Source organism: Cheilinus undulatus, linkage group 22 (genome assembly GCF_018320785.1).
Source record: "Cheilinus undulatus linkage group 22, ASM1832078v1, whole genome shotgun sequence".
In the NCBI taxonomy this organism is placed as follows: Eukaryota; Metazoa; Chordata; class Actinopteri; order Labriformes; family Labridae; genus Cheilinus; species Cheilinus undulatus.
This window is the reverse complement of record NC_054886.1, coordinates 8,677,549-8,704,513: the sequence shown is the minus strand read 5'-3', so window position 1 is coordinate 8,704,513 and position 26,965 is coordinate 8,677,549. Positions and strand designations below refer to the sequence as shown.

The 26,965-nt window shown below is 38.8% G+C and overlaps 1 protein-coding gene across 10 annotated transcripts in view; it reads left to right on the top strand.

The window, feature by feature from the left end:
• ablim2 (actin binding LIM protein family, member 2) overlaps positions 1-26,965 on the top strand; it is a 145,017-nt gene that overhangs the window by 31,485 nt on the left and 86,567 nt on the right. For 3 of the 10 annotated variants that reach the window (XM_041779475.1, XM_041779479.1, XM_041779476.1), the window contains exon 1: positions 6,265-6,470. The exons of 1 other annotated variant lie outside the window; for it this stretch is intronic. In XM_041779475.1, coding sequence (XP_041635409.1) covers positions 6,455-6,470 — 16 coding nt within the window. In that variant the 5' untranslated portion in view covers positions 6,265-6,454. Of the gene's footprint in view, positions 1-6,262; positions 6,471-26,965 lie in introns of those variants that run through there. 6 more of the 10 variants (XM_041779474.1, XM_041779470.1, XM_041779473.1 and 3 more) reach the window with 3 other exon arrangements.

Genomic DNA, 26,965 nt, shown 5'->3' with positions numbered 1-26,965 from the left:
CAGAGCTGCCAGGCGGCATCCTCAACAGGCCCAAACGTGGGACCAAAACAGAGCCCTGGAGCCTCCAGCTGATCCAAAATATGAAGACACTTCTGCAACGACATTTATGGGGACCAAAAAGGCCACTTTGTGCTTTTGTCATTCAGACGTTTTGGCAGATTTTGAATAGACGCCTCTCGTCTTATGACTCAGCAGCTTTTCAATATTATGGCATCAACTTTCCGCAATGCTCCCAAGAGGAGGAAGTCTTGTGTGGCACTTGAATAAAAAGTTATAAAAGCAACAATGTCTGCCAAGCACAAAAACGCTGCAAAGAAAAGCAACAGCTCAGCTTGTGGCGTCTTTTCGGCTTCGTCACAAAAAAAGGCAGGGAGACAGATATCTGCATGGGCTTAGAGAAGCATGAAACATCCTCACAGTTGCAGGAAGAATAAGATTCCCATCCTTTCTCTTGCTCTTCTAAACCTCCTTCTTTCCTTCATTTTAAAGTAGAGGTTTGTGAACGCTGCAGGATTTTGTTGTCAGCTCAATCCGTCATCCTGCACATGCTCTATTCACATCCCAGAGAGGGACGAGAGAGGAGAGGAAGAGAGGGAGCATGCATTTCCTCCGATCAGGTGCTTTCATGATTTATTACCTTGATGCATCTTGACCTTTCTCCCATATTTCCATTTGGTATAACCAGTCTTATTTCACAACATTCTTATAGCGTCTACCCATGTAAATTTTCACATTGACATTTCAGCTTAAATGTGAAAAACACTACCTTGGAAAGTATTCAGCAGTGAATATGTAAGACTTATGAAAGAGTGAATCATGTGAGGTGTTTTTAAATAGATGTGAATCAGACTCCTGTTCCCATTAAGAGTAGATTTGGTGTGTACAAAAGCCCACTCTGTATGACTCAGTGCTTCTTTTTAAGCTAAAACATGGTGTTTTCTTGGTGTTTCCTAAAAGCAGCAGCCTTGAACATGAGCGTTTTGTACACTAAGCTATTGCATTTCCATTTTTCCTGCTGTCAGTTCAGAGCTCTTATGAAGGGCTTTGTTTATGAGGTGTTACTGCCTGTTGTTATTCTAATCTATATCATCCAGTCCAGCAAAATTTGGGCCTTTATAAATATTGTTTTTATTGTCAAACCCATGCATACTGCAAGAGGAGTTTTGCTTTCACACCTATAGTTTGTTTGCTTTGTTCTGATTCAGATGATTAAACGACTTGCTCTTTTCTGAGCAATATTTCAAAGAAGGCCAAATAAAGGGCTGTCCATGCATCATTACAACACAACCTGCATCTCCACAGTCCCACTTTGCATTCAAGATGCTTCTAGTTAACCTACCAACAGCATGACTTGAAGTTGACTTGGAGCTGGAGGTCGAATGCTTTATTGACATTCGGATAGATGAGCAAATGTGACTAAAGTTTTACTTCTCTAACAGAAACATAGTGGTTAATAAATAATAAACTTGTGGCCATGCTTACTGATGTTAAATGGTGGTGCAGGGTTAGCGCTGTTGCCTCACAGCTAGCAGGTTCCTGGTTCACTTCCTGGTCACAGCCTTTCTGTGCAGTTTGCAAGTTCTCCACGTGTGTGGGTTCTTTCCAGGTACTCCGGCTTCCTCCCACCACCAAAGACAGCAACCAGTCCAGGATGTACCCCACCTCTTGTCCACTGACTGATGGAATAGGCTCCAGCCCCCTGCAGCCCCAAACAGGATAAGTGGTATAAAACAGTGGTTCTCAACCATGGGGTTGGGACCCCCTTGGGATACTGAGAGGGGGTCACCAGATGCCTTTAAAAACCTAAGAATATTTGTTGTTAAATTAAATTAGTAAACCATTTTTCATCACTTTTTAAGACCAATTTTGCAAATTTTAGCACATTTTTGCCACTTAAAACCCATTTTTGTCCATTTTAAACCCTTTCCATCACCTTTTCTTCCTGTTTTTGCCAGTTCAAAACCAGTTCTTGCCACTTTCTGGCTATTGTTGACTCTGTTGACCCGTTATTCCCTCTATCAACCACTTTTTAAACCCCTTTGTCCCATTTTAACCACAGTTAACCGATTTTTTGCCAGTTTATATCAATTTTCCATCCCATTCCACCTAAATTCCAACAATTTTTTGCACTTCTAAGCCATTTCAGCCACTTTTTAATCCCCTTCTACCACTTTCTGCACCTGTTTTTGCTACTTTAACCTATTTTTGGTTATTTTTTGCCACTTTTAATCTAATTTTTTGCCACTTTTAACCCATTTATGTTCTTTAAAAAACCAATTTCACCACCTTTTCAGCATTTTTTGCCATCATTAACCAATTTTAGCAATTTTTAACTCATTTAAATTATGTATTTAACAAAAGTTTTTTTCATCTAAAGAAAGCTAAATGAATAAATAAAGATATTTGTTTCATTGATAAGAGTGATTATTATTCAGGTCAAATATAGAATACGGTTTTCAAAGCTTAACTTCAAAATGGACCATGACTTTGCTGACCTCCATGAGCCCCCACTTTGGCTGGGCCCCAGAAACCTCCCCTTTATCCCTCCTTATGGATGGCCTTGTCTACACAAGACTATCCTTGAATGTTCATGGCTGTTCAACCACCTTCAGGTACAGCAAGGGTCCCTGGTCTCTGGCACCTTTTTTTGGGGGGTTGCTGGCTGAAAAGGTTGTGAACCACTGGATGGATGGATGGATATCTGATGAGCCAGTTGTGATATTTTAATAAAAAAAAAATGTGAGTACAAGGGCTGTCAGAATTAATTGATTTCTTTTCATCGTGAATAAGTGCACACTTTGCACACTTTGGCAAAGCCACGTTAGTGTCTTCCTGCAGCCACAGCGATGTAAAACAAGTCCACCACTGCTCCGTATGGCGATTTCTGTGCTTTGGCTGATTGTTGATACATTATGTTTCTTCACGATCTAAGATTGTCCTGTCGTGCACCCCTATCATCAACACAAATTTGTGATTTTCATGGACAGAATTTCAAGGAACTGCCAGGAGGAAGAGGGTTTCCACATTTAGGAGCCAGAATCAGAACGTCATCTCTACTTTTTGCAGATGATGTGGTTCTGGGGTGGTTTGCAGCTAAGAGCAAAGTGGTTGGGTTGAGGGTCAGCACTCCCAAATCCATGGCCTTTATTCTCTTTATGCATTGGATTGCACCCTCAGGGTAGGGAGTGAGGCTCTGCCTCAGGTGAAGGAGTTCAAGCTTGTCTTGGTCATGAGTGAGAATAGCAAAATTAGAATGCCTCGAATAAGAAAGGTATAATAATGAGTGAGCTCTGAAATATAAACTTTATGTTTATCCTAACACCACAAGGTTGTTAAAACCACACAGGATGAAGCAAGAAAGATGAGCCTGAACTGATGAGATAAGACAGATAATCTAAATCTCTTTATCTCAGGTACTGAGTTATGATAGAAGATAAGGAAAAAAAAGGAATAATAATCATCCTTAGGCCTGTTTGACTTTATCAATACCTCTCACCACTCTTAAACTTCTCCTCCACTCATCTCCAGTCAGATCATGTCTCCAAAAGCATTCAGGACTTAATCAATTACCCCTCCATCTAATAAGAAACCACTGGGTCATTATACAGCAGGTTAATGCATGACCAGCTGCAGCACTAAAGGGATGCCGGCTATCATAAAGAGCTTCACTTCAAAGGCTCTGATGGCCCTATCAGTGCTGGGAATACTGCTGGGCTGGATAATGGATAACACAGGATCCCAAAAGCCCACCCAGGGATCAGGGAGGCAGAGATGAGGGTCTCTATCTCTATCACTGTGAGTGACTGTGAACCATCGACCCCAATCCCAAGTCCAACTGCTAATCATTAGACTGAGGTAAAGGCAGGGCATTAGACCGGAGGGTGGAAGCAGAGTGTGCGTGTGTGTAAAAATGTACAACAGTTAATGAAAACGTAGGCCGATATGGATGTCTAGATGTCGAGCAGCTGACTGGAAACTAGATTTATAGGGGAAACTCTGCAACTGAGAAGTAATGGCCACCAGGTCAAGACTTCATAGGCCTTCATCCTAACAAGTTAAAACAATTTGGTCCAAGTCTTTCCTGCAGCATGTCCACTCTGCACTCACCTCTTTCAGTATGAATCTGTTTGAGTAGAGATGGCGATGGATCCATGTGGATAAGAGCTCTCTGGATATCGATTAGTTATCAGCTGAGATCAATGATGAGAGTTAAAGCCAGTCTCCAAATACCAACAAACATGCAGCAGCTCAATATGAAGTCACCTTGAACATAAATCAGATATCTGGATGAGCTGCTGAGGAACTGCATACTGCTGCACTTTAGATACCTGTAACAGCTGAGGAACAATGGAGCTAATCAGTCATCTATAGGTTGTATGTCACTATGCACTGTATGATTGGCCTGCAGGTACTGAAGAGCAATGACACCTTAGAAAGAGACTGCATAGTCAAGAGTGTCTGATGGCAAAACATGTGGATGTAAAAGATTAAATCAGCTGTTTTTGGTAAAACAAGGATTAAATATGACTGGATTCCTCATAGACCTGTTTCTGTTATTCAAGCACTTTCAAAAGTAATCTATGATCATTTGTGTACCATCAATGTACTCATGAGTAAAAGTGGAGTTGGAGGAAGGTGCTACACTATACTGCAGATTTCCTCCAGTTTAAAAATGTAAACCTAACCCTGATGGTTTAAAATATCCTTGTTCTGTCATAAAAATAAGAAAAAGTGAAAATAATTCGTTAAAAAGTCAGGAATGTGGCAAAATAAAATTCTGTTTTCATTTTATATTCTTGATTTTGCATCTCACAATTATTACAAAAAGTTATGGTTTTGACATTTTATTTCATATTTTGACCTTTTTAATTCACATTTTTGACTTTTTATCTTATTTTTTACCTTTTAGATCCTCAATTTTAAATTTTTAAGTAATAATTTGACGTTTTAGACTCATGATTTTGATTTTTTTTTCTCACATTTTGACCTTTTTAGCCCCTTACTTTGACTTTTATCATAATTTGGCCTTTTGAATCCTAAATTTTAAATTTTAAGTAATATTTTGACCTGTAAAACTCACATTTTTTAATTTTTTTTCTCATGCTTTGAAATTTTTAACCCATGATTTTGAAATTTATCTCATATTTTGATTTAAAACTCATGATTTAAATTTTTTTTAATCTCATGTATTGACCATTAAAAATCATGATTTAAACTTTATTTCTTATACATTCACCTTTTAAAAACACGATTTTGACTTTAAATGCCTTTTGAGCTAATATGTTTGAATTTTTATCTCAGATTTTAAGCTTTAAAACTTCCAATTTTTACTGTTTTTTTTTTTAAATCTCAAAATCATTTACCATCGGTGCTAAGGTTTTCCCCCCATAATTCATTGCTGGTGAAAATGAGGTTGACAGTTTATGGTTAAATGTTGACCTTGTTCGGCCCTCAGGTTGGACCCAAATCCAGAATTCGCCCTCATCTTTGATTAAGTTTGACATCCCTGATGTATGTAAAGCTTCAGCGTAGCTAGTCATCTTTGTGATCCCCTGTATCTCATTATTTGACTTGGTTAATCTAAAGGACAGCAGTGGGATTTGTAGTCCTATAATCAGCCTACAGTGAGTCCCTAAAATACTGCTGCGCTAGGGTAACTAATGAGCTTAGCAGGGAAATAATTAACATCTTTATTAGGGGGGGAAACTTATTTTTATCTCTGAATGTGGACATGGAGGAACATCATCATTCTTATTGTGCACTGAACTCTCATTATGTCTGACTTTTAAGAGGTCAGCTTCATTGTAAGGCTCACAAAGCTGAATCTTTGCTTACTTCCAGCAGGGATGCACAGATTTATATTCACCATCACTCTATGGTCAAATTAAATTGCCTGTTTTAAACGGGAAGATGCATGCACACATCATTTTTGAATTTTCTTAATACTGGAAAAACTTAAACATGGAGTTTTGTCAGATTTTTTTATGTTGATATCAGGGATACTGACCACACTTCTCTGCCCTCTAGTGGCTAAAAAAAGTATAATTAAGTGACAACTTTAGCCACGCTAAACGAGCTCCGGTTTGTTTATCACTGAGCTGTCAAAGTGGTGTGTACTGGTGAGACTGGGACACACCCAGTGATCACCAGGAGGAGGTGTCACTCTCTTTGAGCTGCACATGCTTCTATTTATACCAGAGAGAGAGAGAGAGAGAGAGAGAGAAAGCGAGCGAGAGAGAAAGAGAGGGGGGAGTCATATGACCTCCAGCTCATTCCAGAGATAGTGACGGACAGAGCGCTCACTCTGTGCTCCTGACTATTATTACACCAGAGCGTGCAGAGGATGTGTCGCAACCCCGTCAGAGGACTGTGAAGAGCATTCTGGGATTTTGTTTTTATTGATATCACTAAAGGACAAATTTAAAGTCACATTTGGGAAATCAGCTGAGGGACAATGCCAGAGGAGAAAGGTAAATCTGACCTTTAATAACCTTTATTATGTTATTTCTAAAGTATGTGTGTTCACCTGCCAGTGCAGTCAGAGTGGAGGTAATGATTTGCTTGTATTAACCACTGACCAGTTCACCTCCTATCTTAAGTAGAAAGTAATCACTCTTTTACTACAATATGAGACAGGGATGGGAAATTTGACCAGCTGTTAAAATTTATCAATACTTTTTCAAATGAGATAATGGGAAACACATTACCTTATATGGATTTATGGTAAAGGTAAGAGCCAACACAATGATATCTTATTGACCACAATTTAATGGATTTGAAAATAGAGTGCTAAATAATTATAAACAGAGAAGATTTTGGATTTTATTTATTTTATTTAGGAACATATAATTATTAGTAAAAATAATTGATGTTGATACAACTTTCATACAAAAACGACAAAAACAGGACCCTGACACACAACATTGGAAAACTCTATTGTTTTGAATGGTCAAAAATTACAGGGAAACCCCCACGCTCTCTAAATTGCCTAGATATGTTGGCAACTTTTGTAAAAGTGAGTGGATCTTGCGAGGCATTCCTCACCAATTCCAAATTTTGTCAACAAGCAAGGAGCAACTTAGTAAGTCTTTTTTTTGTCAACAAACATTTCAGACATTCCTGCACACATGCCAAATTGCACAAATAAGTTGAGAACAATTGCAAAAGTAGGTAAATTTGGCAAGTATTGAATTGCATCAAGTTTTCCAAATTTTGCCAGCTGGCCAGGTATAATTAGGAAACATTCACTGTTTACAATGAAAAGAAATTGCAGGCAAAGGTTATTGGTCTGTCAAAGTTGCATAAATGCAGTGGCAATGTTTCCAACAAAATTCTGCAGACAGGCAAGGAACAAGTTGGCAACGATTGTTTTTATCTGGGGAAGCTCCTCCCCCTAGCAGAAGTGGGTGAATCTGCCTCCAGATTCTTTTCCAAATGTTGCAAACTGTTGAGACATAGGGAAACATCTTTTTTGTTTATAATTAAGAGATTATAGGGTAAGGTCACAAGTCTGTAAAAGTTGCATAAATTCATTGGCAATGTTTCTGACAATGAGTAGGATGGTAATAATTATTTTTTCTTTCCATTTCCTCAGTTTTCTAAATGCTGCAAACTGGCAAGGAACAAGTTGGTATCATTTGTTTTTGGCTGTTTATCATTGCAGAAAAACAATCAAGTTGCTCATATTTGTTGGAAACCTTTGCAGAAGTTAACGAAACTGGCTAATAGTTCCACCTACTTTTCCAAATGTTGGCACGACAACATAAGGAAGAACTTATTATTTACTAAAAACCCTGCATAAACAATTGCGCCGTCGAAGTTGCATTCTATGAATGCATTGGCAACATTTCCAAATGTTTCCGACAATGAGTGAGTTGGCAACATTTGATTCTCCTTTACAGTTCTGCTCATCTTTCTAAATTTTGCTCACTGACACAAAACAGGTTGGTAACATTTGCAGTTTTTAACAATTGAACATAACAAGTTCTCCACACACTTGAAATTGCGCAAACATGTTGACAACTTGTCCAAAAGTAACTGGAAGCGGTGATTTTCCAAATGTTGCTGAATGGTGATGTGCAGGTTGTCAACTTTTTTGATTACAATCAAAAATTGCAGGCACACTCTTGCACAGTCTCAATTGTGAAAATATGTTGGCAACATATTTCAAATGTTGCCAAAAAGATGTGATGTGGTAACATTTATTTTCCATTGCCAGTTCCACCCACTTTTCCTAATTATGCCAAATGGCTAAGAGCAGCAGCATTTATTGTCTACAATGATTAAATATTGCAGGGAAACTTCTCTGCACATTCAAAATTGCACAAACATGGTGGAAGCATAGGTGGATATGGTGAAATGTGAGTTTCATCCATTTTTTAGATTTTGCCAAAAGGACTGAGTTGGCAGCATTTATTTTTTTTATCATCAATAATTACAGGCAAACTCTTTTACACGGTCTGAAAATGCACAAATATGTTGGCAACATTCATAAAAAGGTGGAACATGCATAGCGCCTCTCGCCAGTTCCACTTGCTTTTCAAAATTTTACCAACTGGCAAGAAGAAGCTTAGAGGCTATATTTATTGTTTTAAATCATCAAGCATTTAAGGCATCCCTAGACACTATGTACATTGCAAAAATGTGTTGGCAACATTTGTAAAAGTCGGTGGAACTTTTGAGGTGTTAGTTCCACCATCTTTTACAAATGTTGCCAACAGTTATGAAACAAGCTTGCAACATTTATTGTTTTGAATCTTTAAGCTTTTAAGGAATTGTTTTTTAATATTTTGAATTGCACAAACATGTGGCAACATTGGCAAAAGCTGGAGGAACTGGCTACGTGCGAGTTCCAACCCTTTTTCCTAAAATTTTGGTTTGTTTCCAACTGAAATTATGTGAGTAGTCAATGTTTATTGCACACGATTATAAATAAAATTGCAGGAAAACTCTTGCTCATTGTCTAAGTTGTGCAAATGTGTTGGCAACATTTTCAAATGTTTCTATTAAGGAGTAGTATGGCAAGATTTTTTATTTTCTTCAGGAGTCCTACCCGCTTCTTCTAACTTGTCAACTGGTAAGGAGCAGATGCCGACAACATTTGTTTTTGATGATGGAACATTGCAGACAAACTTCTGCAAACATTCTGAATTGCACAAACAAGTTGGCAACATTTGCACAAATACGGATCATTCAAGGCAGCCTTTGCCACTTCCACCCACTTCTCCAAATTTGGCCAACTGTCAAGGAGAGAGTTTTCAATATTTATTTATTTATTTATTTATTTTTAATATCATCAAGTATTGCAGGCATTCCAGCTTAAAATTGCTCAATTACGTATGTTGACATCGTTTGGAAAGGTGGATGGAACAGGCAAGAAGTGAGAGTTTCCCTTTTACCTTGCCATTTCCATCCGCTTTTCCAAAAGTTGTCAATATATTAGAGCAATTTAGACAGATTCCTCTTAATTTTGTTTAAAGATATAACTACTGATTATTAATTTTGTGGAGATTTGATCATTAAAAAAAATTAAAGTATATATGGAAAATGTTGATAACCTCAGTATAAGGAAACATCAGTGTGTTTGAGTACAATTTAGACGCTGTGTAAGAGTTTGTCTGTAATTTCTTATAGGTGAAGAAATAAAACTTGCCCGGTATTGAGTGTCTAGCACTTCTGTTTTTGTTGCTGCAATATCAGACAGATTTCTAATATGGTTTGGTTTTTATTAGAATCATCGTTGTCCAGCCCTGCTACAAGCTGATTCAAGAATATATTACTGATTAAAACCAGAGTCTGTCTGTTTGTGTTTACAGCAGTCTTTGTAGGTAGCCTTTTACCTACAGGCTTCCTATTATGTAACCGTGGAGAGCTCAGAAGCATACAGCACTTTCTCTTTGAATACGGTGAACAAATATGAATGACAACAGCGAGCGTGTGTGGCAGCAGGCTGAAGGCTGCAGGTTGCTCCATCCCTGGCAGCAGCAGTGTTGTGTTGGTCCTCTGCCTGCCTCTCTCACTCTGGGAGCTCGGCCATTTGGGCGGCTTACAGAGGGCTGAGGAGCACCAAGAAATCCTGATGATATTACTACACTGATGTACAGAGCGTGTTTGCTGTTGCATAATAGGGCTGCAGCGACCTTTTAGGGCTTTAACATCTCTTAATGTGTGTTTACGTTATGTAGAGGGATTTACGGACTTTACAAATGTTCCCTTAATGTTACTAAAGTGACTTTATATGAGAAGAGATGCTTTGTGTATTAGATTTTATTAACAGTAACACTTACCAGGCTTTCATGTCCAGCATGGCTTCTACTTTTCATTGATGCCCAACATTTTTGGCTGTTTCAGGGGTGAAAATGTGGATGAAAATTTGTTGGAGCAGTACCCTGAAGAATAACAATTTTTGGCTGCAACAAATCTGTATTTTCATAATTCAGCAGGTTTTTTTTTCTTAATTTGCTCTGAAGTTAGAATATTGAAAATACTCTCTGCTCTTTGGCCTTGCAAGTTCAGCCAGGTGAATTTAGGAGCTACACTATTGTGGATAAAGTCAGAAACTGTGAAAAGAGTAGAAAAAAACATGCAGGAAAAGACTCATAGGCCACTTCAAGGACAACAGGCTCTGCACATGAGGTACACAGACAAACCCTGAGGCCACTGGTGCCCCAAATTGCTGCAACTTTCCACTAATGTGACCGCTCACCTTGGCACTCAGATAGCCTCACAACAAGGCAACTTTTACAGCCACTGTGTGGGAAAAAATCTGCAACAAAATCACATTTAAGGCTTTAACAATCACTAAAGTATCAACAATCTTTGAGGGACTTATAAATCCAAACTAATTCAGCATTTTGTTTATCTTTTAGCACCTAGAAAGAGAAAATCAGTCACAGCATGCTCAACATCTCCAGTTATTAGGGAAAAAACACAACTTTGGACATTAGTCAAGAGTGCTCTTGAACATTTATGCCACCACCAAACAGACAGAGCTCCACTGAGTGAATGCACAGGTGACATCAGCGCTGCTGATGACAGTGAAACTCATCTAATAGACTTAACGTCCCACACCTGCTGCTCACAAGGTTGATGAACTGTCAAAGATCATGGAGCCATCTGAGGATATTCTCTACAAGGCTGCAGTTTAACATCCATCCTCTTAAATGTTCACATCTGGCTATGGGTGGACTTTTAATTTCATGTCAAAAATATTTCACTAATTCTGCACAAGCTTGTCATTTTGTCCAGTAGGTGTGAGGTTTCAACAGTTTTTAACCATTTAATATCACTTTAATTTTCTAATGTGAAGGTCATGAAGGACAAAAATGTCCACTTCCAATAACTTTGGTTAACATTTACATATTTCTCAGTACTGTGTTTGGGTTCAATCTTTAAATCAACTTCAGTCCTGATCAAAATCAACTAAATATTTGAACACTTTCAGGGTTTTAACCCTTTAAATGCCAGTTTTATTACGATATGTGACTGTTGTCATTTAGAAAGAAATAAACCATTCGCTAATGGTTTTTATGTTCGTGTAATAAATCTGTGGTTCCCAACCTTTTTTACATTGAGCCCCTCCTTCACATATCTAAGAACTGTTACACATAAATTTGAATTGTTTTCATCGTCTAAAGCCAAACACAATAGCCCAAACCACTACTGTTATAAGCAAAAGAGCTTGTTATTAACCATTCATGTGGGTTTGATGATTTTAGGTAGTTAGAGTGGACCTAATTTAATCAACCTCTGAGCAGGCAGGCCATAGCGCCCCCTCTGACAGCTCTGGCAGACCCCTAAGGGGTCCCAGACCCTAGGTCGGGAATCAAGGTAATAAATGATGAGTGGCTAGGAACATTTCAGTAAATCTGATAAGATATTTTGGGGATTTTTCTTGAATTGTTTTTTATATTTTTTATTAGAATTTTTAAGAAAATGTTGGACATTTGTTTGAATGTTTTTGGAGAGTTTCATGGGAAGTTTTTGGGAAAATTTGCATTGATCACTTGGCATTTTCATGGGAAGTTTTGGAATTTTATTTGGTGGAAATGGACTCAAAATTTTAGGAAATTTGACAAGATATTTTGGGCATTTTGCTTGAATTTTTTTCTTTTTTTTTGTAGATTTTTTTTTTAAAAATTTTTAAGAAAACTGAAATAGTTTTTGAATGTTTATGGAGAGTGTCATGGGAAGTTTTGGGGAAAACTACCTTGATTATTTGGCATTTTCAAGGGCAGTTTTGGAGTTTTGTGTGAATGTTTGGTGGAATTTGCCTCAAAATTTAAAGAAAATTTCATGGAAATTTGGGAAATTTATTCATTAATTTTGGGGGGAATTATCCTTTGAAATTTCAAGAATTTCCATGATTTTTTATTTCAATTTAAGGGAATTAGTTGAGATATTTTGGGGGATTTTTGTGGCAGTTTTATTGGAATGTATTTGTAATTTTTTATGAAAATTTGATGAGAAATTCAGAGCAAAATTTTGTCTATTTTGCATGAACATTTCCAGGAATTTACATGGACTCATTGGGGAAATTTTTATTTTAATGTTTAGACTTTATGATTAAGTTTCCCTGAAACTTTTAGGGGAATATTTGAAGAAATTTTAGGGTACTTATCATAGGACAGTTTAAAAATATGCTAAGAAGAATTATCACAGAAATGTCTGATAATTTATAGGAAATTGCTGAAAATCTGTGTGGATGTTGAAAAGGAAAGTTTCCAAGAAATTCAGAACTAAAACCCAGTGGTGTGTAGATATTTGATCTTGTTCAATGACAAGGCTGAGCATTCAAACTGATCAGGTCTTACTTTTCCAAATAAGACAGAGAAACTAAAAATGCATCCCAAACTAAATCTCAGGTCTCAGGAGGTTAAGAAAGAACAGCTGAGGAGAGAAAGGATGCATGCACCAATCAGTACCAAGATCCTTAAAAAACCTCACGGTTCATGAAAAGATGTCTCATCTCACCTTTTTGACTTTTTGGACAAAAGCCACAAGGAAGAAACAAAGCTAAATTACTTCCCTGTGTGTCCTATTCACTAAGTTTCCACTATGGAGCCGTGCACAGTTGGTTGTAAAAAGTCACCTCAGTGTCTGTCCTTGTAAACATGCTAACTATTTCCTCTCTTCTGTCTGCTCCTGTACAGCCTTGTTAAAGCTGATCCAGTGTGAGGTTAACAGCAGTGTTGTGTCTAAAAGCGGGGCCGTAACTGTGTGTTACCGATCAGCAGGGAGGCGTGTTCGCTCTTACAACAATATGACGACGCTTGTGACGGCGTTTAATGGGGAGGACACACACTGAGGACACGTGCTAACACACACATTCTGTACATTGAGCTCTGGGACCAAAATATGCCCCGAGTATGAGAGGGTGTTTGTTACGTGATACTTTAATATTCAGTGTTTTTGTAATAAACAACAGAAAAAGTGACAGAATTCATGTTCTGTACTCTTAAAGGTCTGAACATTGGGCCTGTGAACATGCACTAAGTCATGCACACAGGCTCAAACAGTCGCTGCTCTATGGCGTGTGTCAGCTCCAGCCAAGGACGGTGTATCCTGAGAGTGTGATGTAATGGCTGGCGTGTAGTCAGCAGTCACAGCGACGCCCGTCACTATTCTGAACCCAGCTGTAAACAAACCATCTGTGTGTCCATCACTGTACTACTATAACCTCTGCTCACATAATTCACTGTTTCTTTGTAAATAAATGCATTAAACTATAACAAAGAAATGTGTAAACATATCTTTACAGTATGCTCAATACCTCAAAAGTATCCCTAGATCACCCTTAAGGGGTACAAGCATCCAAACCAACCTGGCCCTATGTGAAAAAATCTTTTACATCAGTGTGGAAGAATTTTGGGCCACTCTTCTTTGCCGAATTTTGTCCCAATTCAGCCACATTGGAGGGTTTTCCAGTTTGAACAGTCCATTAAAGGTCACGCCACAAAGTCCAGGCTTTGACTAGACCATTCTAACATCTTCATTTGTTTGTTTTTTTTTTTGTCCCTTCAGAGGTGGACTTGGATTTTCTGGTAGAGAGCAGAATTCATGGTTCCATCAATTAAGTGGTCCCCAGACCATCTCACTACCACCACCATGTTTGACTGTTGGTGTGATGTTCTTTTGATGAAATGCTATGTTAGTTTTTCGCCATGTGTAACAGGAAGTTCAACTTTTGTCTGGTCAGTCCACAGAATATTTTCCCAAAAGTCTTGGGGATCATCAGGATGTTTTAGTAAAACTTGAGACGAGCCTTTTTGTTCTTTTTGCTTTTTGGTTCCTTGGAACCCTCCCATGATGTAATTGTTGCCCAGTCTCTTTTTGAATCATGAACATTGACCTTAACTGAGTCAAGTAAGACCTGCAGGTCTTTAGATGTTATTCTGGGTTCTTTGGTGACCTCCTGGATGAGTCGTCAGTGCACTCTTGGAGTAATTTTCGTAGGCTAACCACGCCTGGGAAGGTTCACCGCTGTGCAAAGTTTTCCCCATTTGTGGATAATGACTCTCGCTGGAGTTCCAAATGGCTTCGTAACTCTTTTCAGACTGATAGATGCCAGTGACTTGTATTTTCTATAGATAGGGCCATGATGTGTTGCTGTTCGGATCTTGTAGCCTACTCCACTTTGTCAGATAGGTTTTAATAAAGGGATTTGTGGATTCAGCAGGTCTGGCAGTAATCAGGCCTGGGTGTCGATTGTAAAAATAAACTCTACTTTCCAGAAAAACATGCTTAATCACAGTTATTTCATGTTTCATATTTCAAAGCCTGAATTTTGTATTCACTCTGGTTATCTTTGTTTAATATCAAAATCTGTTTTATGATCTGAAAAATAAAGTGTGACAAATTTGCAAAATAAAAAGATAACAGGAAGGAGTTATTGCTGTTGTCTTTTTAATGATCAGAAAAGCTGTCTAATTTTTCCCCTGAAACAGCTGGGAAATGATGCATTTAAGGGACTATTTCCAGCGTGGATTAATGCATATTTACTATCTTAGGCTGACTGCTGTGTTGAGGTTTTGCACAACAATAGAGCTATTTATATATCAGGCTTTGTTACACGTATAATACTAGCAGGAAGGATACTCTCATTGTTAGAGCGGCTCTTTTAATGCAGTCTGCTTATAATGAGAAGAACATGACGTATTTATAACCTTTGACCTTAAAGCTGAAACAGAATCAACAAAACCTGGATGTTTAGTGTTTCCTTTTACCCTTGAGGACTGGGTTACATGGATTATTTTCACAGAGAATCTCTAGGGTCTCTTAGGGTCCTCTTTGGTGGCTGATTTTAAAGTGGATTTAACATTGATGAATAAAATTCAGACTACTTGACCAGTCTAATGGTAAGAAAACTCTGAAAAAGTTGATTTAACGTGACTTAACACCAGGTCACAGAATCCGAGGTAAAATCCTCCTATTTGGTGGTCAATTAGGCTGCAAGATTTCTGCTGTTTTTCTCTCTTTCTACCCACCAGCACCCTTGCATCCACCAGTAGATGCCAGCAGGGTTTGCCTTCTCATAACCCCTCTGTTTCTGCATGTGAAGTGAAGCAACAGGGATGAGGAGGTTTAAACAGGCCCATTTTTGGCAAAAGTACCACATTTTTGGCCTCTTTGAACCTGTGATTAACATATTTGACATGCTTCTCCAACTTTTTGCCACTTTTTATCTCCTTTTCACCACTAATTTGGACCAATTTTGCCACTTTTCAACCTTTTTTGCTTCTTTTGACCCATTTTTGCGATTTTAAAGCAATTTTGTCCAGATTTAACACATTTTTGGGCCCTTTAAGCCAGTGTTTGATGCTTGCAACCCACCTTTCTACTTTTCACTACTTTTCACCACTTTTTCCAGCCCATACTTGCCTCTCTAAACCCCCTTTTGCCAACTTTTACCGACGTTTGCCAATTTTGATACATTTTTGCTTCTTTTGGTCAATTTTTTCCAATTTAAACCAATTTTTGCCAAATTTAACACATTTTTTTGGACTCTTTCAGCCTATTTTATACTCTGTTGTCCTGTTCCCCCCACTTTTTTGGAACACTTTTTAAAGTTCTTTTCACCATATTTCTGACCAATTTTGCCACTTTTCAACTGTTTTTGCTTCTTTTGACCCATTTTTGCACATTTAGACTGATTTTTACCAGATTTAACACATTCCTTGGCCCCTTTTAACCAGTGTTTTAAAGCTTGCGACCCATCTCCTCCACTTTAACTACTTTTTACCACTTTTTCCAGCCCATAATTGCCTTTTTGCCAACCTATATTTTTTGTTGCTAGTTTTCATGAATTTTTGCTTCCTTTGACCCATTTTTGCCCATTTAAACAAATTTTGCCAAATTGAAGACATTTTTGACCCCTTTAAAACTATTATTTACTCTTTTGACCTGTTTCTCTTACTTTTTTGTTGCTTTCAACTTCTTTTTGCCATTTTTATTTCAGACAATTTTGCCACTTTCCACACTTTTTTGCTTCTTTTGACCCATTTTTTGCCCAAATGGACCACATTTTTCTTTTTTTTTTTTTTTTTTTTTTACCATTTACCACCACTTTGTCCTACCTGTATCTGCACATTTCTGTCCTTTATGGCATTTTAAACCCATTTTTAGTTATTATCAACCATTTCCGCCCATTGTAAACCAATGATTTTTGTACTTTCAGACCATTTTTGCAACTTTTTGCAATTATTCAATCATTTTTTACATTACTCACATCACATTACTTTATATGGCTTTGCTCAATGTGCCATCCACTTTGTTAACATTACTAATAAAAGGCAACTCTGTTTTAAGAAAAGAATTTTACATTTTGAAAAAGTTTATATTGCACTTCAGCATAAATAGATAAAAAAATAATTTTTGTTGCTTTGATTGGAGTGGTTATTGTTCAGGTATAGAGTGAAACATGTTGATCACAGCTTAACTTTATAATGGACTGTGGTTTTGCCGACCTCCATGGGCCTCAGAAAGCGCCACCCTTTAGTCGCCTTTACGGGCGGCTGTGAATGTAAGGAAACAAAATGGTAAAGCTTTTTCTAAGGTTAGGGCTTCTGTTTAGTTGGATTTCTTTAGAATTATTGGTCATTTTTATTTACAAGGAGGACATATTTGTTTATTTAGAAAAGACCTTTGGCCATAAAGGTTTTGTTTTTTTACTGAAACCCCCCTGGCCAGGGCCGTGAAAATATTTATTTGTTTAATGATGTTTAATTGTTTAATTGGCTAGTGGCTCTCATCCTTAACTGTCTCTAAAGTCTCATCCAGACTGGAGATCGATGATCTGTTGTAGTCAACACTGCAGGGAACAGCTGCAGCTGCATGAATTAAGCTGTCACAGCTCAAATCAAGCCAGTAGATGATTTCCTGTAATCCGGATGCCAACAGCTGGTTTTCGAATGTTTCAAGCAGATGAATGGAAAAATTTTCTTTTGAAAAGCCAACAAATATTTGTTCAAAGTATTTCATTTGACAAATTATGCCGTGAATGTTGGAAATGATTGCATCTAACTTTTTTTTAAATACATTTTGAAACTTCAGCCACTCCTGCAGTCCCCATCAGCTGTGCACACAAGCAGAACATACAGCACTTTTTGATTGAAAAAATGAGAAAATAAAGGCTTTTTTGATTAATTTATCCAAGGAAATCAGTATTTTTAGCAGATATGTTACATGCGTCTTAGATGGCTGGACTAACAAAGCTTCTTTTTCCAAGTAAGCATGATCTTTGTGCACTTTAGGGTGGGTTTAAGCACCGTGGATGTTAAAAATGTTTCTGTTGTTGCAGCCTCCCTCCTGTCGGTGATAAACCTGCTCGGGCCTTTCCAGCGTTTCTGCTCAAACAGCTGACACAGTCCTTTCTACAGAGCCTCTATTCATGAGTCATGCTCTTTCTCTCTGGGTTTAAATGAACGGCCTGCAGGACACGCAGCTCCCAGTCCCTCAATGTCTTTCTGCTTCCATTCTTTTATTCCCTCCCAATCAGCATTCCTGCTCGGGAACAGTTATTAGCTTCTTCACACGTACGTCTGCTGCAGACACGTGCAGACGAACACGCTCAGCTGTTAAGAGATTTTCTGCTGCATCACTGTGTCTGCCTCAGTCATATGATCCCTGCTATTAGACAGCACTTTCATGCAGACAGACGGGCTATGAAAGCCTTAGAGCAACTTTCTCCTTTCTTTTCTGTCTCTTATGTCATCTCATAGTCTTCATCTTTTGAAAAATAACTCTGTTGACCTGTCTGAGCTACTTCTTATCCCTTTTTCATCATTTCTGCATCTGTCTCTCAGCAATATGAACTAAAAAAACTTTTTTATACAGATATGAAGTGATACAGCTGTAAAAATGTCCATTAGACTAAAGTTTATGGTATATTGCTGACTAAGTGTTTGATCTAAGACAACATGGCAGAATCAAATGGTTGATGTCTTTTATAACAGTGTAGTGCAGTTTTTGTGCTGTTTTCCTTGCTGTCCTGACACTAGTATTGATCCTTTTCTGATGTTGTTATAAATTTGTTGATCTCATTTTCTGTTATGAAGATGAAGGAGCGCTTTTGCCTCATGTTTGTCTGGTTTGGACAGGTTCAGGTCAGAGCTCTGGCCGGAACATCCTCAGAGTTGTCCCTAATCCACTCCTGTGTTGTCATGGCCGTGTGCTTAGGGTCATTGTCACGGTGGAAGGTGAACCTTCAGCCCAGTCTGAGGTCCCGAGTGCTGCAGAACAGGTTTCATTCAGGGTATCTACTTTGCTCCGTTTAGCTTTCCCACAACCCTGACCAGTCTCCCAGTCCCCGTTGCTGAAAAACACCCCCACAGCATGATGCTGCCACCTCCATGCTTCACTGTTGGGATGGTATTGGGCAGGCGATGAGTGGTGCCTGGTTTCCTCCAGACCTAAGTTTAGAATTGAAGCCAAACAGTTCAATCTTGGTTTGTGCTTTTTTTTGCTCCAAGCAGGTTTTAATGTATTTTACACTGAGGAGAGTCTCCGTCTAGTCACCCTCACGGCTAGGTTTTTGCTCTGATATGCACTGTCAGCTGTGAGACCTTCTATAGAGAGGTGTGTGTCTTACCAAATCATGTCCAAACAGTTTGATTTAACACAGGTGGACTCCAGTCAAGGTGTAGAAACATCCCAGCACAGATCAGAGAAATGGGAGGAACCAGAGCTCCATAAAGGGTCTGAATATTTACACCCAGGCCTGCCCACAGAATTGGCTGGGTCCCTGACAAACCCAGAGAATGAGCCCTCTGCAGCTGTGATTTATTGATGGTATCAATGTTTTTTTGTTGGATCATTAGCATTAGCGCTAGCATCCTGGCTAACAGTTTCCTCAAATTGGAGCTTAAAAGTGTGTCAACATATCATTGGGTTGTGATGTTGAAATGATTGGTTTGTGCCACTTTTTCACCACTTTCAACCACTTATATGCACATTTTTCCACTGTTCATCAGTTTTGCACAGTGTTTTCCTCTTTTTACTATTTATTTGCCATTCTGAACCATTTTTTCCCACCTTACAAACCCATTTCATCACCTTCTTTCTGTCTATTTTGCCACTTTACACACATTTTTTTTGTCTTTTAACCCATTTTGCCACTTTTAAGTCCAATTTTACCTCATTTTCCACCAATTTCTGAACAATTTCACCACTTTCACTCTAATTTTTGTCAATTCTAACCACATTTTACTATGTGTTTTCCATAGTTTGCCCCTTTAGGAACATTTTTGGCTGTTTTTTGCCACTTTAATCACATTCTACTTTCTGCCCATTTTAACCTAATTTTATACTTTCCGAATATTGTCGCCTGGTTTGACTCATTTTGTGACTGTTAACCCATATTTTTTACTTTTTACACCAACTTTTGCCAATTTTAACCACATTTCACCATTTTTTCGGCCTTTTATTCCATGCTCAGCACATTTGTTGGTCATCGTTCACCCATTCCTGCAACTTTAAACAAATTTTTTAACCACTTTTAATCCATATCTGCTACTTTTAAATACCATTTTACCAATCTCTTCCCATTTTTGCCACTTTTGATTTTCACATTGTTTAAAGAAAAGGGGTTTAAATTAAAAAAAAATGCTTTATGCTATGGCATTTTGTTTCATAGATCAGTAGCATTAGTGCTAGCATCCTGGCTAACAGTTTCCTCAAAATGGAGCTTAAAAGTGTGTCAACCAATCATTGGAGTTTGATGTTGAAATCATCGGTTTGTGCCACTTTTTAACCACTTTTAACCACTTTTTGTGTGCATTTTGATGTTAATTTTTTCCACTGTTCATCAGTTTTGCACAATTTGTTCCTTTTTTACCCATTTTTGCAATTTTGAACCAATATTTTCACCTTTCAAACCCCTTTCATCACCTTCTTTCTGCCTATTTTGCCACTTTAAACATTTTTTTTGTCTTTTAACCCATTTTGCCACTTTTTAGTCCTATTTAACCTAATTTTCCACTCATTTCTATACAATTTTACCACTTTTACACCAATTTTTGCCAATTCTTACCACATTTCACATGTGTTTTCCACGTTTTTGCCACTCTTGCCCTCCTTTTTGACCATTTTTGGCTGTTTTTTTTTTTTGCCACTTTCTTCCCATTTAAACCCAAGTTTCTACTTTCTGAATATTGTTGCCTCTTTTGACCCATTTTGTGGCTTTTAACTAATGTTCTCTACGTTTCACCAATTTTTGCCAATTTTAACCACATTTCACATTTTTTTCTGCCTTTTATGTCATGCTAAGCTCATATTTTTTTGCCAGTTTCTGCCCATTGTTTGCCCATTTCTGCAACTTTTAATCCATATCTGCTACTTTTAAATACTATTTTACCAACTTCTTTGCCCAATTTTGCCTCTTTTGATTTTTATATTGTTTAAAGAAAAGGGGTTCACACTTTAAAGAATGCTTTATACTGTGGCATTAATAAAAACATCTTTTTTGCTTTGATAAGAGTGGTTCTAATCTAGGTGAAAAGTAAAATATGGTTATCACAGCCTGTCTTTTCAATGCACCATGATTTTGCTGACCTCCAGTGGAGCATACACCCTTATGGACGACCTTCCTTATAACGATATGATATTTCAGTTTTTCATTTTTCATAAATTTGCAGAAATTTCTAGAATTCAGTTTTCACAGCTATCACTTTTGATAGGTTACTGAGTGTAGATTAAAGAGAATAAAGAATATTTTTTTTGACTGTAGCATCAGGCTGCTACGTAACAAAACTGACAAAAGTGTAGGGTGACTGAATTCTTACTAAATGCACTGTGAACATGACTAGATTTAGATTGTTAGAACTAGATTAGAATGTAGAATATGTCTCATTTTGAGTGTACATTAATGCAGACACCAGACCAGTGGAGTTTGACACCATTTTTTACATGTTTTTCTCCCTCATTAGGTCAGAATCCTGCATGTAGGAAAACAGCGAGTTTACTGTTAAGTTATTGAACCTTATGGAGTACTGAATGAAAATACTCAAGTAGACAGGAGGTGACAGGGAGTCCTGGCTTAGAATCGATGCTAATCTGATTGGATAATTATCCCAGAGCAATAGGGAATCATGGGATGTTGATTGGGAATGGTTGTGTTTAACTTGAGGCAATGAGAATCGCTGCAGCTGAGCCAGCTGCAACACGTGGGATCATTTCTGTAGGCCGTGTTTGTCGTCCACATGGAGGAAATATTCACGGAGGAATCTGTCGGAGGAACGGAAGAAATCATAAGTTTTCACACAAAGACCATATTCATCCAGAGCTTGAATAGTTTCAACTATGATTCAGTAGTAGGGAAACTTGTGATAGTTGTGGTAGAATATAGCATCAAAATAGGGTACGATTTGGCGCTCTTGCACTTTTTCAGCCTCTGCACTTGTGTGTTTCTATGACATCCCCTCCTCTCTTAAAGGGACGAGCCAGTAAGGGTGCAGTGGTGTCGTTTGAAGGAGTCAGAGGTCAGCTTTCCGTAGTAGTTGACCTGGAGGTCGGAGATGAAATGCTGCAGGGGTCGGGTTGTAAGCACAGGTGGACGTCAGAGCTTTTAGGAGACTGGGAAATATAACTCCGCTGTCATAAGAGTCATAGTGAGGTAATTCAGCCCAGCTACTTTCAGAGTCTCCTCTTTTTCTCCCGTCAAACTACAGAACTTTTATTTTGTGGTCTTGGCCTGCAGGCTCCGTTCACGTCTTTTTCTTGGCGTCCTCAGAGGGTGAGATAATGGAGGGAGTTTTCTGTTGGATTAGCAGACAGGAAACTCTTCAGCGGTGAAGTAATGGCTGCATGAAGGTAAAGCCAGGTGTGAGCAGGCTCTTTAAAAGTCTTCACATGATGTTAATTATATTATACAGGTTGTAACACCTTCAGAGGATGTAAATATGGCCAATAAAACAGTCTGAAGTCTTGAGTTTGGGTTAATAGGTCTATGAGGGGTTACAAATTCTCTGTGGGCTAAAATCTGCCCTTTTTAAGGAGGTTTATTTCTACTTTAGCTATAAATATGAGACTATAGGACCTAAATTTGACAAGCCTTAGTGGAAACACCAGGCACAACCAAGGATAGAAGAATTAAGAAGTTAATATAAGCACTTTAAGAGCTGTCTTCCATATTTGAAAGGATGTTTTATGTGTTTTGATGCCACTGAATGTCTTTTCTTCTAATTGACAGTCCAGCCAGCAAATCCATGTGGGGCCCAGATGGGATATCAACAGGAGCACGGCTAATTATGTCCTCAGTTTCCATAGAGGCCCCTTATCATCTCACATTTTAACGTTATCATGTTCAGGCTTCTGTCAAACAGTTTTTACTGCAAGTTCTTCGCATACTGTTCGCATTATCCCTGAAATTAAAGCCATACTCAAGATAAATAAGCTGAAGTAGGATCCATGTCAGCCGTACATTTATCTTTGTCACTGTTATTGCCCTGAAAGTGTTCTCTATTTTCTTTCTGCACCTCCTGCTTTTCACTTTCTGTGTCATCCTCTTCTTTCTGCATCTTTTTCTACGTCTGTCTTTCTGCATCTTCCTCCTTTCTCTACCTGCATCTCTGTCTTCTCTTTTTCTACTTCTCTCTCCTTTCTTTTCTGCTTCTCCATCTCCTCCATTTTCTTTCTGCATCTCCTTCCTCTATCTTTCTGTATATCCTTGGTCTTTTTTACTGCACCATGTCTCTTTCTGCACCCTCCTTTAATCACAACTCAATAAATTTATTTCAGCTTTCCCATCTTTCTTCTCTCTCTCTCTGCATCCCCCCTTTACTTTTTTATCTCGTTCCTCTTTATTTCTGCTTTTCCCTCTTTCTTCCCTGATCTCCTTTCTGTCCTCTTGCTTTTCTCATTCCGTATCCTCCTCTTTTGCCTCTCTACATCTCCCTCTCTCTTTCAGCCACTCCCACCTGCATCTCTCTTCTTCCATCTCTCTGCATCTCTTTCTTCTTTCTGCATCTCAGTCTGTCCTTTCTTTTCCCTCTGTACCTCTCTTCCAGCATCTTCCTCCTCATTCTTACTGCATAAATTGCAATTTTTTAGTTGAGTTTTAGAGCTAGCAAGGTGTTATGTTATTGCCCTTATAAAGAAATGATAATGAACATTCCTAAATAATGCTTTTCACTCACTTATTGACAAAAGAAACAGCATGTAACCTTGTAATTATGTGCTTTTGGGTAATGTTTATATGTTTATTTGTAAGAAAACCAAAGTCCCCAAGGTCACCAGCTCGTCCAGCACCAAACACGCTGCTGTGGTAATGTGAGCATTCTGATCCCCTGCCCGCCCCCGCCGCCTCTGCAGATGGTTCACAGCAGGAATGTTGCCGAGCACCATGGGATCCCGGCGAGTTTAGGGAACACTCTATTTTTAGGAGGTGCAGGAGCATGGCGTCTTGTAAAGGCATTTGAGATAGAGCCGTGTGTGTTCCTGAGCGGTTGCCGAGGGCTCGGCATTACACGGACCTTAAAAGCCTTTTCATGTCGGAGCATTAAGTCAAGTTTTTCTAGAGGTACTGAGGAATTTTTCTGGAACTTGGCCTTGAGAGGTTCTCAGGTTCAGTTCAGGGTTTATTAAGTTTCAGGGGCTTTCAGCAACAGCATTTATGCCCCTTAATTCAACAAAAGTGAGCTTGAAAAACGAGCAGTTTAAAGGCTTTTCCTGTCATGTCACAGAGATGTCATATAAAGCCCATCAGTGTGGTTCTGGAAGAAGAGATCTCATTCACTTCCTCTTTAGTGGATTTGATTATCAGCCATAATGTTATAACCATCCAAGGTCGACTCACTGGTGCCCACTGAAACTACTTTATACGTTACATAAAGCACTGTTTATTTACAAACTACAATGTAGTTCAGCATTATTATGAACATTTCAAACTATACAAGAAAGATGCATGCATGGCGTACCTTTTCTCTATTTTCCGGTCCCATTTTAGTAAACACAGTTTTATAGGCTGTTTACAGATGACGTTAAGTCCTAGCAAAGATGGGAGGCAGGGCATGATTTCTGTATACAGAAGTGCTATAAACTTTTATACTGCTTAGGCAGCAACAATTGCTAAGACTGGGGAAAAAATCAATCTGATGCCAAGCTATGCTTTCACTAAACAGCCTGGGTCGAAATCTGTGCACACTAGAGCCCAGAGTCTGGTTCTGCATGGCAGCATGAATGTAAACCCTGTGGCACTGGCCTTGGCCCCAAGTGGACTGTGGCCAGTATGCATGATTTGTGGATGCAACCATGCCCCAGTTCAGGATGGAGAGTTGCATCAGTAAGATGATGTTATTATAACAACACAGTTTCTTAAATGCATGGTGGAAATCTCAGAATCTAGTCAACAAATGGTCTGACTCACCTCATGAATGACTTGAAGTTGTAGTCAGTGAGTAGAGTTGCAAATATGGGCTCATTTCTTCCTCTGAGATGCACATAAACTATATGGACAAAAGTATTTGGCCACACCTGTTGATTATTGAATTCAAGTGTTTCAATCAGACCCGTTACTACAGGTGTATAAGGTCAAACACCTGCCCTTGCAGTGTCCATTTTCAAACATTTGTGATTAGGGATGCATGATGTTATTGGTCTGGTATCGGTATCGGCAGATATTAGCTGAAAAACATAAATATTAGTATCGGCAGATGTCAACATTTCTGCTGATATTTACATCCGATATTTTGCCTGTGTGTTTCAGCATACATCAGCTGTAAATTTTGTCCATATACACTGATAAATTAGTGGCGTTTTAGGCTGAACCGACAGACCTATGTCAGCTCAGGTCAATTTCTGTATTTATCCTCATTCTTTAAACTTTAGCGGGTTTTTTAAGGACTGAAGTTTGTTTCCTTGGTCATCCTCAAACTTTAAAGTGTGTCCAAAAGGACTGAAATTTCTTGCTCAAAAATCATCTTTAAATATCAACATATCAGATAAAATCCAATATTGTGCATCCCTATTTGTGAACTTAAATGGGTCATTCTCAAGAGCTCAGTGGCTTCAAGAGTGGTAGTGAGATGGATGCCACCTTTGCACTAAGATGGTTCGTGAAAATTCATCCCTGCTGGATATTCCACAGTCAGCACTCAGTGAAATTGTTAGAAAGTGGAAGCGTTTAGGAACAACAGCAACTAAGACCACATAAAATCACAGAGCAGGGTCAACGACTGCTAAGGTATGGTGCATGAGGGTCTCCAACACAGCTGATTCCATAGACCAATCCTAATACTTCAGCATACCAGGACATTTTGGACAATGCTATGCTTCCAACTGTGTGGCAACAGTTTGGGGAAGGCCCTTTTCTATTCCAACATGACTGTGCCCCGGCACACAATGCATGGACTATAAAGATATGGCTTGATGAGTTTAGTGTAGAAGAACTTGACTGGCCTGCACAGAATCCCGAGATTGTAAGGCCAGTGCCTGACCTCATAAATGCGATACAAATTGAATGCACACAAATTCCCACAGAAACACTCCAAAATCTTGTGGACAGCCTTCCAAGATGAGTGGAGGCTGCTATAGCTGCACAAGAGTGCAAACTCCATTGAATACAATGTCATTACAGTCCCTGTTGGTGCAATGATCAGGTGTCCGAATACTTTTGTCCGTATAGTGTAGATTTGGATATAAGAAGAGGGTCCTTGACGGTGTCTTAAAAATGATTTAAAACAACAGTAGAGGCAGGATGAACTCTTTTGCCAACATAAAACATAAGCAAGTTGCTCGGGTCATGATCGTAGTAGCTTCTTCTTCTTCTTTCTTCTTCCTGGCCAATATCCAAACCAGCCATGTGCATACCCTCATCTGAATATCAAGCATCTTCAGGATGACTTTACTGCAAATAGCCTATAGTAAAAGGTTCTGTGATAGCTGTTTGGTTTGGTTCAAGGATTAAAAGTGCTGATGCAAGTATTTCTCTAACTGAATGGGGATTTGCTTTAGGAAAGTGGGCGTTCACCGTTGAGCCCTATACCTTCATGGTGTCTCAGCATGTCTATGTTTGGGCACTCGTATGGTTCCATGTGTGCAGGTGGAAATCTCTAATGGTCGCTGTGCGTTCCCAGAGGCTTCCAGTGGTGTGAGTGTACGTAGCACAGACATGCAGCGCTGCATTGCTCAGATAGCTGCCTGCCCGCCTGCGACCTTTGGGACAACGGCCTCAGAAGTGGCCGTCAGCCAGAGAACAGACTCCAGCGTGGCTGATTGATGATATGGACAACTGGGGCTGGCCTCATCATGCTGCTGGGGAGGACACAGTAACTCTCTGTCCTCAGCTGGAGGAAGGAAACAGATTTTCCTTATGTCACCCATGTCCAACTGAATTATTTCCACTACTGACCTCCTCTAATCAGACTGTCACAAGCCTTCATTCTTCAGTTTTTGAGCCTTTCAGCATTTTTTATGAGCTTGGAAAAGTTGGGACAGGAGGTCTGAACCTTTGAACTCCTAAGAGTTGCTTTTT